This window comes from Girardinichthys multiradiatus, chromosome Y (assembly GCF_021462225.1).
Source record: "Girardinichthys multiradiatus isolate DD_20200921_A chromosome Y, DD_fGirMul_XY1, whole genome shotgun sequence".
NCBI lineage: Eukaryota > Metazoa > Chordata > Actinopteri > Cyprinodontiformes > Goodeidae > Girardinichthys > Girardinichthys multiradiatus.
Window position 1 is genome coordinate 36,184,284 of NC_061818.1, and position 16,269 is coordinate 36,200,552.

Genomic DNA, 16,269 nt, shown 5'->3' on the forward strand with positions numbered 1-16,269 from the left:
AGCCGTTCAGTTCGGAGTTTGGCTGTGGGTTCTGCTACCACAAAGGTGAGCTGGTTCAGAAGGGCCGGGGTTACACCAGAGTGTATCCTGTTCAGATTGATGGGTGTGACCTGCGCCACATGGCTGAGACAGAGCAGCTGGCCACCTTAGTGATCGAAAATGGGTATCCGCAAGGTCAAATGGGTGTCAAAGGTCACAGTCCGCTGCTTCTCTTGCCTGCGTTTGACGTTATCAAAGGTTTTATCCCAGATTACATGCACTGTGTTTGTCTCGGGGTTGTTCCTGAGTTTGTCAACCGTTGGTTGGACCCCCTTTATGGCAGAAAGCGTTTCCACCTTCCACCTCAGAGTTTGAAGGACCTGGACAAAGCTTTGTGTGCCATCCAACCCCCAGATGAGATTAGACAAAGACCTCGGCGCCTCAGTGAGAGAATGCATTGGGAAGCATCTGAGTGGAGAGCGTTTGCTCTTCTCTACTCTCCTGTAATACTGTGTAAAGTTTTACCAAAGCTGTACTACAAACACTGGATGCTTCTTGTTTCATCACTTCATGTCCTCCTCTCCCAGTTTGCCACCCAGGAGGAGATCAGCTGTGCAGAGTTATGCCTCGTTCAGTTCGTCTCGCAGGTTCCTTCTCTTTACGGGCTCGAGCACTGCTCATTTAACTGCCATTTGCTGATGCATCTCACTGACTGTGCCCGTAACTGGGGTCTGCTATGGGCCAACTCGGCCTTTGTCTTTCAGGACGTCCACAGCAGACTCCTGCAGATGTACTCCAGGACTCAGTCTGCGTCATCGCACATTTTTAAGCAGTTTGTTTCCTATGATGAGATCGTCAGTAAAGGAAGTGATGTGCTGAAGGATACTAGTGCAGAAATCGCTGAGCTCTTTTCTTCTATGACAAGCTGTGGTATACTTACCAAGTCATCCAACTACATCAGAGACGATGTGTTTACTTTGGGATGTGGCTCTCAGAGATCTCTAACTGTGAGAGAACTTGCTGCATTGCAGAGCAAAGATACATGGCCCATTACTGAATACGCGCGGTTTGTCTACAAAGACATGTTGGTCACCACTTTGGACTACAGCATCTCATGCAAAAGGAACAACTCAGTCCTAGAAACGACCAGCGGCTTTGTTCTTGTGGAGTCCGTGGTTGTCGTAGAGAAGCGTTGCAGCTGTGAGAAATCACCCGGCTGCTCCTGCAGAGAACTGGTTGTTTTCTGTAGAAAACTGCTCCGAGCGAACTCCCAACCAACAATCCAGAACAAGCAGATCAGCAAAAACATTGCAGAGTTCCTTGTGAGAGTGAGGAGCTCGGATGAACTGTGCGCCCTGGCGTGTCCGGACATTGTTGCGAAATGTTTTTTGATAGAGCAGAAGGGTCGGCTGTATGTAATGAGAATGCCAGTGCTTGAGATATTATAAGTGTTCCTTTTCCTTGTCATGCAGTTTTTTGTGTTGCCACATTCACACAGCAGTGTTGAGTGAAAAACTTTATTTTCTGTGAGATGATTAAATATTTACTCAATTTAACCATCCTGCATTTTTAGCAGCGGTGGCTTATTCACATGGTGAGTTTAAGATGTTCTACCAGCAAAGGGTAACCATTCAGGCTTTGGCCTTTTTCCTGCCTCTGTTCCATTGTCCAATCAGTAGAAGGCACTAATTCCTGTAGTACCGCCCTGGTCTCCATGCTGCTCCCATTGGCCTTTTAAATAGAACTTCACAGAAATGGCATAAAAATTATGAATTTTATGGATTCTGGGAGGGCTCGTCCCTTTGTGCCTTCAACATACAACACAGATCTAGTAAGCACACTCAGTTGTATCACTGGAACAACATTTTCATTCAGTCATCTTAGTTGTGAAGAAAAATGAAACAACCAGGAGCAAAGACCAAATCTGAACAAGTTTCTATCAAAGGCATAATATTTAAGCAAGGTTTCTTGCTCAAATATTATGTGTGGAAAACCTGGCTGGCAGGCTGTGACCTTGCTCTCCCTGATGGCGATGAATCACCAACATGCACCACCTGCCTGAAAAGGTCAAGGAACATAAGTTGTCCTACAGACAGTTTCTGGAAGTCTTCAGTGTCTGATCCAGTAAGTGAAAGTTGAGATGAAAAGGGTAAACAGTGCACCATCACAACAGTAACGTTAAACTGGGCACCCAGTTTGAACAATGAGCTCAGCAAAAAAACTTTGCACAACTCATTGCGTGATCCAAACAACCCTGGAGGTGTTTGATGAGCTCATAAAAACGGCGAGAGTTTTTCAGGGCACATCAAGCTGCTAGGAGTGGATTCTAGCGACCTACAGGGGACTTTAAATGGAGGAGGTTGGTTTGTAGCCACCCGAGCTAATGAGACCGCCAAGATCGTGTTTGTGCTGAGAAATATAGACTCTGAAGTCTGAGAGTTTGACCTTCAGCATACAGCGGAGCAGCTTTCAGCAAAGTGTGAAATCAGCTGAGGCCATAATTCTCAACTAGTAGATGATGGAAGTCTCTGCGTTAAGTAGAGAAGTTCAAGCATGTTGATGTTTACAAGTAATGACAGGATGGAACAAAAGAGGGACGGACAGACAGGAGCATTATCTGCTGTAATGGAGGTACTGATCCAGTCTGTTGTAGTAAAGAACGAGCTGGGATGAAAAGCAGTGCTCCCAATTTACTGATCTAACTATCTACCTCTCAGCCTTCTGGTATGGTCATGAGATACGGATCACGACTGAAGGAACAAGATCAACATACAAGTGGTTGAAGTAAATTTTCTCCACAGAGTGGCCGGTCTCTGCCTTATGGTTGGAGTGACCAGCTCTGCTACCTTCAGGGAACTTTGTGAAGATCTTTGCTCCAGTTTTGATTAGGATACATCTGGATTGTGTCCCATGTCCTACTGGGAGGACAGAACCAAAACTCGGTGGAGGGTTGGTAAATTGGACCTCGTTGACCCATTTCCAGAAAATCAGAAGGCACAGGAAGGATTTATAATGCAGCATTTGATTAATTATCAGAATGCTTTTTGAACAACTGAACACCCAACGGTGACAAGAGAGACACCTCGCTCATGTCTATGGTGGAGAAAGAGTGATAAGAGGAGAGCAGGCAGGTGTGCAGGTAAAGGTCAATGAGCTTTTCAAAAGTACCACTTGTATTTACTGCAAGACACAGCAACTAATTTGGGTTAGGGGTTTGGCAGAATGCCACTTCCCACATAACAACATTAAGAGATTTGTTTTCTGACCTGAGGAATGGCTAGTTTCTTTTTACCCAATCATCCCAGCCTACCAGCATTTCTAATGAAATCCTTGCAGAAAGGGATCTCACCCACTGGATGACCACTGGACGCCTGGCTTTGTGAGGATGATGCCCTCCAGTTTTTTTCTCCAGCTGTTTCACAAAATCACGCCTCTTATCGGCATGCTGCTCCGGCATCTGCAGGAGGACACTGATGAAGTCTTCATTCAACAAACCCTCCAGAACTTCTCGTGTAGTCTGGAGTCAATACGGTAAGATCAAGTTGTATTGCTTCTGTTCTTTTTTATGTCAATACTGCTTTTTTAAAATAAATGCATGAAGTAATGCTGTTTTTGTGTTGGTCTTCCCTCAGGTACTCCTCACAACAGCCACAGCTGGAACCTGAAGACCAAGGTGGGGATTAGGAGAAAGGAAACGGGCTTTTTAAAGAGATCAACAACACAATTCAGGTTGATGCCAAAGAAAGCCTCTCCTTCTCCGACCACAAGCAGCCTTGTTTGAACAGAAACGTTCAGGACATTCATTTAGGAGGTGCTGCTTTGTCTCAGATTCCACAGAAACAGTCTCCAGAAGAAAAATGTTCTGAGATGTTGAACATCGTCATTAACTGCTCCCATGACTGCAGCCAAGGCTGAGAGGCTTCAACAATAGAAAGAATTAAGATGTTCCCTTGAAGTGCAACAGACCATGCTTTCAGTCTTTAGAAACATGTTTGACTTTAACTAGACAGGAATTGATCACCTTGCTGCTTTGAAGGAGAGACACTCGTTCTCCCACAAGTGTTAAATGAATACTGTACCACATGTATGTATCCATGTAAGTATCTTCGTGGCGCATGTTTAAGTTTTCCTTTTCTTTAAGAATTTGTAAAAAAGATTGTAAAATATGTCATCCTACCATGTTTCACAGTCTCTTTGTTTTTATTGTATTTTGTCAGTCAGATGCTGTTTTTAAGGCCATATGTTTTTCTGTTCATGTAATCTGTGATTTTTTAATTTTTATTTTTACAAATATTTGCTGACCCTTTTTATAATTATAATTGCTTACACTGTTAGCCTTTATAATGAAAACTGTCTGAATTTAGTTGTGCTTATTTCTTTCATTTCAGTCTTGTTTTGACCTGGAAGCATCTTATTCTTCTGTTTTTGTTGTTTTATATGTTTAAAAAAAAAAAAAAACAATCACTGACAGTATTAAGCTATCTGAGATTCCCCAGGGTTGATCGTGTTACAGTAAAATGCCATGTGGTGGTTAATTGTTAAATATCAAACTTTGAGGTGGTTCATACCACTTTTTTCAAAAATATATTTTGCATTTCTGGGGGCTTTGTGTTGTATTGTGAAAAATGTGTGGACTTTAATGTGACCTTTTATTTGAATTTAAGGATGTTTACAAGGTTTTCAATTAAGAACTGTAAATATATTGTTTAAAATCTGATTTTATCCTTATAATTTAAAGGTAATCTAGTAAAACAGTTGGACTGAAGTTCATTCCACATCACTAGACTTTAAAGTGGTTGGTTGTTTGCAATAAACAAATTACACAACACTTTAACTACTTAAATAAAACTATTATTACACGGATTTGTCCAAATTGTGCACTAAATTTTACTGCAGTCTAAAATGTGCTTACAGGAGCACAATTGGCAAATCCATTGTGGTCTCAGGCACACCTGATGCAACCAGTCAAGGGCTGTATTAGATGCATCAGGTGAGCTTGAGATGGAACACCTCAAATACCTGGAGTGTTGACCGTAACACTTCATTGCATGTGGTTGAATCAAGAGAACTGTCCAAAAGGTTCAGAGAAGAGTTTCAGACAAACGAGGAAAAGCACAAACATATTAAAAAAGCTCTTAATGTTCTAAGAGATGCAGCTGGAAGCGTGGTTCAGAACTTTAAAGTTAAAGAAAGAGCAGAAAGAGAAAGCTATGACCAGCTGCCATCGGATACCTGAAGAGGTAGGTGGGCAAAAACCCATGACTACACTGACCCAAATGCACAACAAATCTTCCAAAATGTCTCTCACAACTCTGAGTAATTCAAAGATGTTTGGAGCAATAAGTCAATAAAAAGTGATAAGAAAAGAACACCCTACCTACAGTGAAGCATGGCGTAGGCTCAGTGATGCTCTGGGGCTGCGTTGTTTTGTCTGGCACTGGACACCAGCTGGAGGGAAGATGGATTTAAGCAACAGGAAATCCTACGAAGGAATTTCATGCTGTGTGAGGAAGCTACAGATTGGACTTCATTAGTCAAGAAAATGATCCAAAGCATTCTTTAAAGTCCACCAAAGCTTGTTTTCAGAAGAAGGCCTGGGAGAGTCGAGGTGCCACCATATTCACCTGACTTGAACTTCACTGAAAATCTCTGGTGGGTTTTGAAAAAGGCAGGTTTTCACTATTAGTGAACTGGAGGTGCCATGTTTGCAATAAGCCAAAACAGCAGAAGGGCGCTCTACTAATTACTAAACATGCTTGTCATCAAGGGGTTGAATAATTTTGAGACAGCAATCAGTAAAAGTAGCATTTTGTGCTGGTTTTGCAATGTTGTGTTGAGCTATTTAATGTGTTTAATTACAGCAAGCAGTTGCTAGTTTCTATATAAACAAGATTGGAAAGTCTTTTGGATGCGTTTTGGAACATCTGCATATTCTACAATCTTTTCAAACACTCCCCAGCCTCTTTATTGGGTATAACTATTTGATAATCAATACAAATAGGGAATCGGCCAATCAATAGCAGCAACTCAATGAATTATGGCATCAAGATGTGGAGAAGATGATTTGTGGAAGTGGTGCAAAGGTATGGGGGCATATTCTTGACATGCTTTCCCCCCCTACCTGTTGAGCATTGTTTAAACACCAGTGTTCTCTTGGCTGCTGCCAGCAGGATAATCCACCTTGTCAAAAAACTCAATCTCAGCACTTTCTTGAACATGACAATGAGTTCACTGTTTTCCTGACACAGTCATAGAGCATCTTTGGGATGTGGTGCACAGGAGATTTGCATCATGAATGTATTGCAGATACATCTGTGTGGTGCCATCATGTCACCATGGACCAAAATCCCTGTGAACAGTTCTGATGCCTTGGTAAATGTGTGTCACAAAGAATAAAGGAAGTCCGACATGCTACTCACCAGGTGTTTCTTATAAAGTGGGGAGTGACTGCTCAGTGTTAAACCCAAGATCCCTGTATCACCTGTCAAGCATGGTGGTAATGGAATCATGCTGTGGGACTGTTTTGCCACCAGTGGGGTGTTCCTACAGGACCAGGACCCCAAACACACAATACAACTGTTTTTAGAATGGATAAACCCGGCTAAGTTTAAGCTTCTGGAATGATTTTTCCAAAGCTCTGACTTCAATCCTAGTGAAACCTTGTGGTTTATGCTGATAATAAACACCAAACAATTCTGGCATAAGCGTTCAAATATTCAACCAGAACAGCGACAGAAGTTTTTTCACAAAAAGAAAAAAAAAAGCATAAGGGACATTTACCAAATATTATTGGAGGTGTATGTACATATTTAAGCCGATACGTAAGATTTTGTGATAAAATACAGCAGTAGAAATGAGAGATCAAATTCAATCCTCCTGATTTGTCGCAAGATACTTTAGGGATTCCATATTCCCATTGCTTCTCAAGGATAAGTCAAGTAGCTCCATGAAAATCAAGCTTTATGATAAATAATTCATTTTGTGATGTTTTATTCATAAGAATATGAAATACACTCCTGATCAGAATCTTAAGACTGGGGAAAATTAGAAATACTTATTCACACCAGAGGAAGAGGTGCAAGGTACAAAACAGAGTATACAAATGACTGAAAACTGCATTTTAATTTGAATGGGTAGGTCAGCTGACCGAGAGTTGAAAAAATAAGTCCAAAAATAAGCATCAATAAAAGCCCTCAGTGGTGAGTAGCTCCAATGCCTTTGTTGATCAGTTCAGAAGCCGGTGGGAATGTTGCTCCATGTGGTGAAGATTGCTTCACGAAAGGCATCTGTCTGAACTGACATCTTTTTTTGTACACCTCTTTTGCTTTCCCCCACAAACATTTTAAGTGGGGGACATGCAGGAATAAGAGGAAAGATTATTTGTCAGACAAGCACTATGAACTACATGGTTGTTGTGTTGGATGGCCAGTGATCACTGCACAGACAAGGACCCTCAGTCAAGAGGGATGTCTGCTTCAACATCCTCGCATAGTCAGCAGTTGCTTGATGCCTTTGCACAACCTAAAGCTCTCAGATCCTGATGGAACCTCCTTCACTGTGGGTGAGTAGAAGACATCTGTGTTCTAGAAGAGCATCTCTACGGTTTCTTGGCTGCAGTTGCATCCATAAAGGACTGAATTTATCGACATTATTTTAGCTAAAGACTGTGTCGGTATTCAGGGCACAGCCTGGACTGCTTCAGGTTTTACCTAACAGATCTTTCTGTATTAATCTTGACTGTTTTAAATCGTCTACTCCCATTCTGTCCCTCCGGGCCCTGTTCTTGGACCTGTGTTCTTCTCCCTGCATCTCCTGCCTCTGAGCTCCACTTTTAGAAAATGAAAAAAAGGCCAGAATGGCTTTAAACTTTCTTCAGCTTAACTATGAGAAGACAGAAGTTATTGTTTTTTATCTTGGTGTTGCCCATGAGTCCACCTGTGTAGACCTTGACCGTATGTGAAGATTTGTTAAATTTGCTGTCAGAAATGTGGGTTCTAGTATGGTGTTTTAAGTTTGGAAAGGTTTTATCAACTAAGCTGACAAAGGTTAATATATTCTTGCAATGCAGGATTTTGGGACAGCTATCCATGCTTTCATAACGGCTGGATTACTGTAATTCCCTTTATTTTGGTTTCTCCCTTGGGGTCCCTTTCCAGCTGGTACAAAATGCAGCCGCTCGTCTTTTAACTGGAACTCAAAGCGGGAGCCCACGCAATTCCTGTTGTAGCTTCCCTGCATTTCTGCCTGTCTGCTTTAAAGTTCATTTTAAAGTTCTTTATTTGATTTTAAGTCTTTAAATGGTCTTCCCTCATTCTATTTCCCCTTCTCACTCACTCAGGTCAGCTGGCCAGCTAATCCAGGACCAAAAAGGTGACGAAGCTCAGACGGGACAGGGCACTTTTGCAGAAGCAGCCCCTAAGATGTGAAACCTGCTGCCGCTTATTAGACATGCCAGTTCTGTTTTTACATCTTTTTAAAACCCACCTTTTTAATGGTTTTTGACCCAGCAAGTTTGTATTTTATTGTTTTGTGTATTGTATTCTTTTTTGGTATTGCTTTAAAGCGCCTTTATGTTTTTTATGAATTATTTTTTATACATTCCTGGATGTTTTTGATTCTGAATGTCTAATTATGAACTGGTTGTGATCCAACAGCATGAAATGTTTCCCCAGTCTTACGTTTTAGATAAGAATTGTATTTTCATTTACACAATGATATAAAACTGGGAACACATTGGTACCTGCGGTGTAGAAACTATTAACTGAAAAGCTATATTTGAGTCAGTACCTGAGAATGTGTCTAAACACCTTAGTGTTATCGTGATATTAAGCTTTTTTATTTACATGTCAAAAAAGTGAATGTCATCAAATACAAAACGGAAGGCACGAGAAGCAGTCAGACGGTAAAGCAAGTTGTTCTGATTTTATATGACAGAAATGAGAACAGAATCAAACCAGAATAGAAAAACTACATTTGCTTATGACAAAATTATTTTCATAAAACTGTAAAATCGCTGCAGGATCAACGTTATGACCCTGGTGTGAAATGTGCTTTAATACATACCATCTACAACACAATAACAACGCATGTTTAAGTCATGCAACAGTAAACACTTGTTAAGAAATGTGCTTCATGATATTTCATAGAAACTAAAATTGCAGGGCGGTGAAGTTGTATGTATCATCACACCATACTGCTGTGTAAATGGGGGAACACTGTTTACTTACACGGATCACGCAATGAGTTGTGCAAAGTTTTTTTGCTGAGCTCATTGTTCAAACTGGGTGCCCAGTTTAACGTTACTGTTGTGATGGTGCACTGTTTACCCTTTTCATCTCAACTTTCACTTACTGGATCAGACACTGAAGACTTCCAGAAACTGTCTGTAGGACAACTTATGTTCCTTGACCTTTTCAGGCAGGTGGTGCATGTTGGTGATTCATCACCATCAGGGAGAGCAAGGTCACAGCCTGCCAGCCAGGTTTTCCACACATAATATTTGAGCAAGAAACCTTGCTTAAATATTATGCCTTTGATAGAAACTTGTTCAGATTTGGTCTTTGCTCCTGGTTGTTTCATTTTTCTTCACAACTAAGATGACTGAATGAAAATGTTGTTCCAGTGATACAACTGAGTGTGCTTACTAGATCTGTGTTGTATGTTGAAGGCACAAAGGGACGAGCCCTCCCAGAATCCATAAAATTCATAATTTTTATGCCATTTCTGTGAAGTTCTATTTAAAAGGCCAATGGGAGCAGCATGGAGACCAGGGCGGTACTACAGGAATTAGTGCCTTCTACTGATTGGACAATGGAACAGAGGCAGGAAAAAGGCCAAAGCCTGAATGGTTACCCTTCGCTGGTAGAACATCTTAAACTCACCATGTGAATAAGCCACCGCTGCTAAAAATGCAGGAATGTTAAATTGAGTAAATATTTAATCATCTCACAGAAAATAAAGTTTTTCACTCAACACTGCTGTGTGAATGTGGCAACACAAAAAACTGCATGACAAGGAAAAGGAACACTTATAATATCTCAAGCACTGGCATTCTCATTACATACAGCCGACCCTTCTGCTCTATCAAAAAACATTTCGCAACAATGTCCGGACACGCCAGGGCGCACAGTTCATCCGAGCTCCTCACTCTCACAAGGAACTCTGCAATGTTTTTGCTGATCTGCTTGTTCTGGATTGTTGGTTGGGAGTTCGCTCGGAGCAGTTTTCTACAGAAAACAACCAGTTCTCTGCAGGAGCAGCCGGGTGATTTCTCACAGCTGCAACGCTTCTCTACGACAACCACGGACTCCACAAGAACAAAGCCGCTGGTCGTTTCTAGGACTGAGTTGTTCCTTTTGCACGAGATGCTGTAGTCCAAAGTGGTGACCAACATGTCTTTGTAGACAAACCGCGCGTATTCAGTAATGGGCCATGTATCTTTGCTCTGCAATGCAGCAAGTTCTCTCACAGTTAGAGATCTCTGAGAGCCACATCCCAAAGTAAACGCATCGTCTCTGATGTAGTTGGATGACTTGGTAAGTATACCACAGCTTGTCATAGAAGAAAAGAGCTCAGCGATTTCTGCACTAGTATCCTTCAGCACATCACTTCCTTTACTGACGATCTCATCATAGGAAACAAACTGCTTAAAAATGTGCGATGACGCAGACTGAGTCCTGGAGTACATCTGCAGGAGTCTGCTGTGGACGTCCTGAAAGACAAAGGCCGAGTTGGCCCACAGCAGACCCCAGTTACGGGCACAGTCAGTGAGATGCATCAGCAAATGGCAGTTAAATGAGCAGTGCTCGAGCCCATAAAGAGAAGGAACCTGCGAGACGAACTGAACGAGGCATAACTCTGCACAGCTGATCTCCTCCTGGGTGGCAAACTGGGAGAGGAGGACATGAAGTGATGAAACAAGAAGCATCCAGTGTTTGTAGTACAGCTTTGGTAAAACTTTACACAGTATTACAGGAGAGTAGAGAAGAGCAAACGCTCTCCACTCAGATGCTTCCCAATGCATTCTCTCACTGAGGCGCCGAGGTCTTTGTCTAATCTCATCTGGGGGTTGGATGGCACACAAAGCTTTGTCCAGGTCCTTCAAACTCTGAGGTGGAAGGTGGAAACGCTTTCTGCCATAAAGGGGGTCCAACCAACGGTTGACAAACTCAGGAACAACCCCGAGACAAACACAGTGCATGTAATCTGGGATAAAACCTTTGATAACGTCAAACGCAGGCAAGAGAAGCAGCGGACTGTGACCTTTGACACCCATTTGACCTTGCGGATACCCATTTTCGATCACTAAGGTGGCCAGCTGCTCTGTCTCAGCCATGTGGCGCAGGTCACACCCATCAATCTGAACAGGATACACTCTGGTGTAACCCCGGCCCTTCTGAACCAGCTCACCTTTGTGGTAGCAGAACCCACAGCCAAACTCCGAACTGAACGGCTGAAAGTTCTGCACCGCTGACCTCGCCATCGAATCGCAGACGCAGATTTTCGCTGCCACTCTGGTGTTCAGCTCTAAACCGCTCTCATCTTCCCAAGTGAAGCCCTCGTTAGACAGTTTATGGAGTTCGTTAATGAACGGCGTAAAGAAACACTGTAGCAGTGGCTTTCCTTTACCGAACCACAACGTGTGCAGCAGAACATTTTTACACCGCTCCACGTATGGAAGTTCGTTGATCGTGCACAGGATGGGCCAGACTGAAAACTTGGATGATTTGAGAAGAGGAGAGCTATCACATGTGAAGGTAAGTGTAATGCTGCCCTCCTGCTCATCATGCTTATATTCACCTCCGGTGTTAATATCAGAAACCGAATCGCCCCTCGTAAAATGCTTCCCCAGCTTTGAGTGAACGCGTGTGAGGACTTTCCTCAGCTGGATCTCTAGCGGCATCACGAGGAAGTAGTTGGCTTTTTCAAGCAGACTTTTTTTGCTCAACCGCTGCTGACACACTCCGCACTCAGTCCCAGGCTCGAGACCGAGGTAGTTTTCACACCTGGGACAGTACAAGTGGATCTCCGTCGTCTTGTCAATATCAGTCAAATGTTTCTTTAAAAACCGCAGAGAGCTGGGAATGCATCCAGGCACCACGAGGTTGAGGAGCGCCAGGAGGTCTTTGGTGGCTGCTTTTGACAAGTCGTGCTTCAGGATGAAGGCCAAGAGGAGGAGGAGGAGAGCCCTCACACTGACTGAAGAACCGGAAAATATCTTCTTCTCCCCGTCAAAGTTTGGGTCAAATATCTGCTCCTGGGTAACATGTTACAGACAGCAAATTAGAAGGTAAACGTCAAGATACCGAAAGAAAAGGAACAAAGGGAAAACAAACCATTGGATCTTCTTCTGGGGGATCATCACATGAAGCTGAATTTTTATGCTGTGAAAATAGAAGAGATGGAGGCATAAACAGGCAAGCAGTTTGAGGGATGAATTAAACAGAAACAGTTTAATAAAATATCTTATTTTCTTTTTTTTTTTTTTAAAAAGCTCTAAATATAGCATCTTCCACAATTATGGACACTCCTGGTAAAGATGTGAAAAACCTTAAAATAAATTCATCAGCATAATCTCACACTGCACAAGAATTATTGGAATAACTGAAAGAAAATCCCAAGTTCATTCATTTTTGCCCATGGGTACAGGAAAATATGTACTTACCTAAACATTCTCGTACCTACAGTGAAAGAAGGTTGGACAAGGAACTTGGTCGTTCATGCAGCACCCGCAGTAATAAGAACACAGTAATAAGAACAATAAGGCAAGTAAGTTAGGCTTCTAGGCTCACTGTTAGATCTCTGCAGGAGGATTTGCCTCTTGGAGTTGCCAGATCTCCATACCAACCATCAGATGCTGTTTACATGACAACCAGCTGTTCAGGAGCCATGCCAGGAACAATACATTCCTGTCCTAGCATCACAAAATGGAGTGTGCTACACACTACTGGAGCTTTAAATGAACCATTCGCTTTGGTCCGATGAGACAAAGATTGCGTTTTTAAGCAACAAACACGAAAAAAACGAAGTATGAATGTGTGGCAAAAGCACCTTACATTCAATGTTAACTAAAGTGGAAGATCTGTGATGCTGTGGGCCTGTTCCTCTTCCTGAGAGAGCGCACGGCACCATGAAGTGCATGAAATGCCAGGATATTTTAAATAAAAATATGGCAGAAAACTGTCGATCAACATTGCGTCTTTAAAGCAGGATGGTGTTTAAAAAAATATGGAAAAATCAGCACAGAAATGATTCACAACACAAAATCCAACTTTCTTCCAAATTCTACAGAAAATCTCTAAAAGAAAAGAGAGACCCATGGACTCTGGGGGATCTAGCGAGATTGTGCAAAAAGGAATGGCCAAAGACCCCCTCCTCTGTATGATCCAACCCAGTGAAAGGTTATAGAATATATTGACAAACAGGAACAAAGTATTTACAGCAGGGATGCCAATAAGAGTAGAGGGTGCTCATAAAGTATCACATTTTACCCTTTTGTGGTCTGCATCTTCTCTAGCATCCTTTGTTGTTGTGGGAAACAGGACCCTGAGCTAAAAGTCAGAAGAAAATTAATAATCATCAGAATTTTCCAACGTTTCTATCGGTACCAGAGGTTTACTAAAAAATCTTGCACCATGGGATCTTCTTCATCAGTATCAGGAGAGGAGTCTGCAGTGTCGGCATCCTCACAGTCACTGCTGAACTCTCTCTAGAATTTAAAAAAGGAAAACAGAACAATTGTCTTTTATTTTTTTAATCTCTAAAGTTTAACAATCTCACCCCAGCCTGAACACATATTACCATTTTCTTATCTGGAGCTTTCTTTATAAGATGTGCTGGTCCAGCTGACTCAGAATCGACCTGAAAAGGAGAAAAATATGCCCTCAGAAATTTCTGCAGAAATTTAAAATTTCTAAAAAATATCTGTTGGTCTGAAGTTAAATATTCATGGAATATAAATGTTTTAACTCTACTTTATCTCCTCCTTTATCTCTGGCTGGTCCAGCATGATCAGCCTAAGAAACAAGAGATCATTATGAATAACAGTGATTTATGATCATTTCATCCAAATAAAACCAGTCATTTTATTCTGATCTCATATGACATATGGCTGCATCGAGTGACAATGGCTTTAATAAATGTACTTCTGAATTTGACCATTTCAATCAGGTGAGGATCAACAGTGATTTCTGTAATATTGAAACTATAATGATAATGATTTGATTTTTTTCACAATGAATGACCAGTTTAAAAGGGAAGGCTCAATTTAGAAACAAGCAGAACTTTCCCAGGCACACAGCAGGAGCCTAGGTGACATAAAGAAATCCAAATTAAGAAACAAAAGTTGTACAATCAGCAGAGCTGCCCATCGGTCACAGTCTCTGCCTTCAGCAGAAGACTTCCGGGTTCTAGATGTCCTGTTTACCAGTGATGTTAGCATGAAACCAGGAGATGGCGCCAGAAGAAGGCCCTGAGCTGAAAGGCAAAGCTCTTGATTTAATAATCCATTTATGCTCCATCCCTCCGAAATGTTCTTAAGATTTGGATCAGAACCAAAGCAACGGGATTCCAGGTACAAGTGGCTACAATAAGTGTTCTTCACCAGGTGAAGCGATGAATCGGCTGGACGATTCACTTGTCTAATCTATTGTGCAAGTTTTGTTTCTTTTTGAAATGAAAAATGAAAGACTAAAGGAACTGCAATGCTCCAATCTTTTCATTTATATTTGAGAGCAATGCTTCGTGTGCAGTTAAAACAAGTTTGTACTGTTTCACTGGTATTGTTCAATGTTGCTCAATAAAATAAAACTGGAACATTGAAGATGTAGTGTGACTTTATAACACCAGACAGTGTTTAAAAAAAAGAAAATTGGTATCGGCAAAAGTTGGAATCGGCAGGTCAGGCTTTTTAAAGATCGGTGATCAGAGATTGGCCAGAAAACTGCAATCGGTGCACCGGTGCCACCCCTTCCAGGAAGGCTGATTTTTAAAATAATCTAGGAAAAAATGTAGAAAGCACCAGAGAGAGAAAACCTTTGAAAGTTCCTTAGAAGCTTTGACAGACCTTCAAAAAAAAAAAAAAAAAACACTTTAAATGACAACAACAAATATGGCTGCTTTGAAACCAAATTTTTAAAAATGAGAAAGAATTGGAGACCTGGGTGTAAAACTCAATATGTGCCTTTAAAAAAAAAAATCTCCGAATAAAAAGCAAAGCAAACAGTGATGTTGAAACGATTCCCTCTCATCCCGCTGTAGGATGACAGTGAAACGAACATGGGAGAGGAAACCCTGGAGCCCCTCCAGGTGCGGAGCATCTCTAAGCCGCTCACTGATTCCCTTTGTTGGATAGAAAGCTGCAGCTTTCCCTTCATCCCTCTCACCTCTAGCTGTGCTGTCTGTGTCCTGTTAGGAGGCTTCTTCGTGGGTCTCCCACTCCGCGGAAGGGTCGCCACAGTGTTAAACCGTATCCATTTATGGATAATCTTCCTAACTGTGGAATGATGAATCTCCAAACTCTTTGAAATCAGTTTATATCCCATCCCGGCGTTGTGCATATCTACAACTTTCGACCGGATCCCTTCTGGGATCTCGTTTCTACGAGGCATTTTTTCTTGATATTCAGTAAAATATCATAAAATGAAAATCTGCCCAAAAATTATTTCACTTTTCTTAACAAGGAAGCGCCCCGAGTCCGTTGTTTTTTCTACTTCCGGTGCACACCGGAAAAGGAATTGAACATCTGCTTTTTCCACGATTTTTATTAAAATGTGTATTTTTTCCCCACCGAATCCTTCAGGAAATACGTTTTAAACAAAAAATATAACGATTTAAAAAAACAATTCAGCATAATATATGCATATTTTGTAATAAAATAATTGCAGTAACTGTGTTAACAAATCCACAAAAAATGTAATCGGAAAATCTAAAATGAAATGTAAAATCTTGTGAAGAACTCACAGATATTAACAGATATGAAATATTTTCCCCCTTACAAATTTCCTCTGTTTTTGGTTTTTGTTACAGTAATTGTTTCCAATTATCAAACAAAATTTAATATCAGACATAAATATCAGAATCAGCTTTATTGCCAAGTTCGTACATACAAACAAGGAATTTGACTCCGGTACACTTTGCTCTCTGGTTTTTGTTTTTGCATTACAGAATATACATATATACAATATACAAATATACACATATATAAATAAAAAAGGTGGATTTGCAACTTCAGTATGAGGTTGTTCTGTACTCTATTAAATGTTCAACAGAGAAACAGCCTGGGGGAAGAAA

At 41.3% G+C, this 16,269-nt stretch overlaps 2 protein-coding genes across 3 annotated transcripts in view; one reads left to right on the forward strand and one right to left on the reverse strand.

Moving 5' to 3' along the window:
- The window catches only part of LOC124865006, a 21,428-nt gene extending 16,586 nt beyond the window's left edge, over positions 1-4,842 (forward strand). For both annotated transcript variants that reach the window (XM_047359991.1, XM_047359992.1), the window contains exons 9-10: positions 1-3,510; positions 3,612-4,842. The exon at positions 1-3,510 is cut by the window's left edge and continues 802 nt beyond it. In XM_047359991.1, the coding sequence (XP_047215947.1) occupies positions 1-1,427 (1,427 nt within the window). In that variant the 3' untranslated portion in view covers positions 1,428-3,510; positions 3,612-4,842. The remainder of the gene's footprint in view (positions 3,511-3,611) is intronic.
- Positions 4,843-8,877: 4,035 nt separating this feature from the next.
- Positions 8,878-15,687, reverse strand: LOC124864964. Its single transcript, XM_047359910.1, has 7 exons — positions 15,363-15,687; positions 13,953-13,994; positions 13,780-13,839; positions 13,613-13,687; positions 13,470-13,529; positions 12,315-12,362; positions 8,878-12,235 (listed from the first exon to the last, which is right to left on the reverse strand). Exons 1-7 carry the CDS (start codon positions 15,585-15,587, stop codon positions 10,007-10,009), a joined length of 2,739 nt encoding a protein of 912 aa, XP_047215866.1. The 5' UTR covers positions 15,588-15,687; the 3' UTR covers positions 8,878-10,006.
- Between the last annotated feature and the right edge of the window lie 582 nt (positions 15,688-16,269).

What these genes read in the sequence shown, in the direction of transcription:
- LOC124864964 (XM_047359910.1), bottom strand. Translation starts at nt 15,587, where the DNA reads ATGCCTCGTAGAAACGAGATCCCAGAAGGGATCCGGTCGAAAGTTGTA. An exon ending in CTGATGAAGAAGATCCCATG is followed by an intron (nt 13,530 to 13,612) that starts GTGCAAGATTTT and finishes TCTGACTTTTAG; the next exon opens with CTCAGGGTCCTGTTTCCCAC. An exon ending in CCCCAGAAGAAGATCCAATG is followed by an intron (nt 12,236 to 12,314) that starts GTTTGTTTTCCC and finishes CATGTTACCCAG; the next exon opens with GAGCAGATATTTGACCCAAA.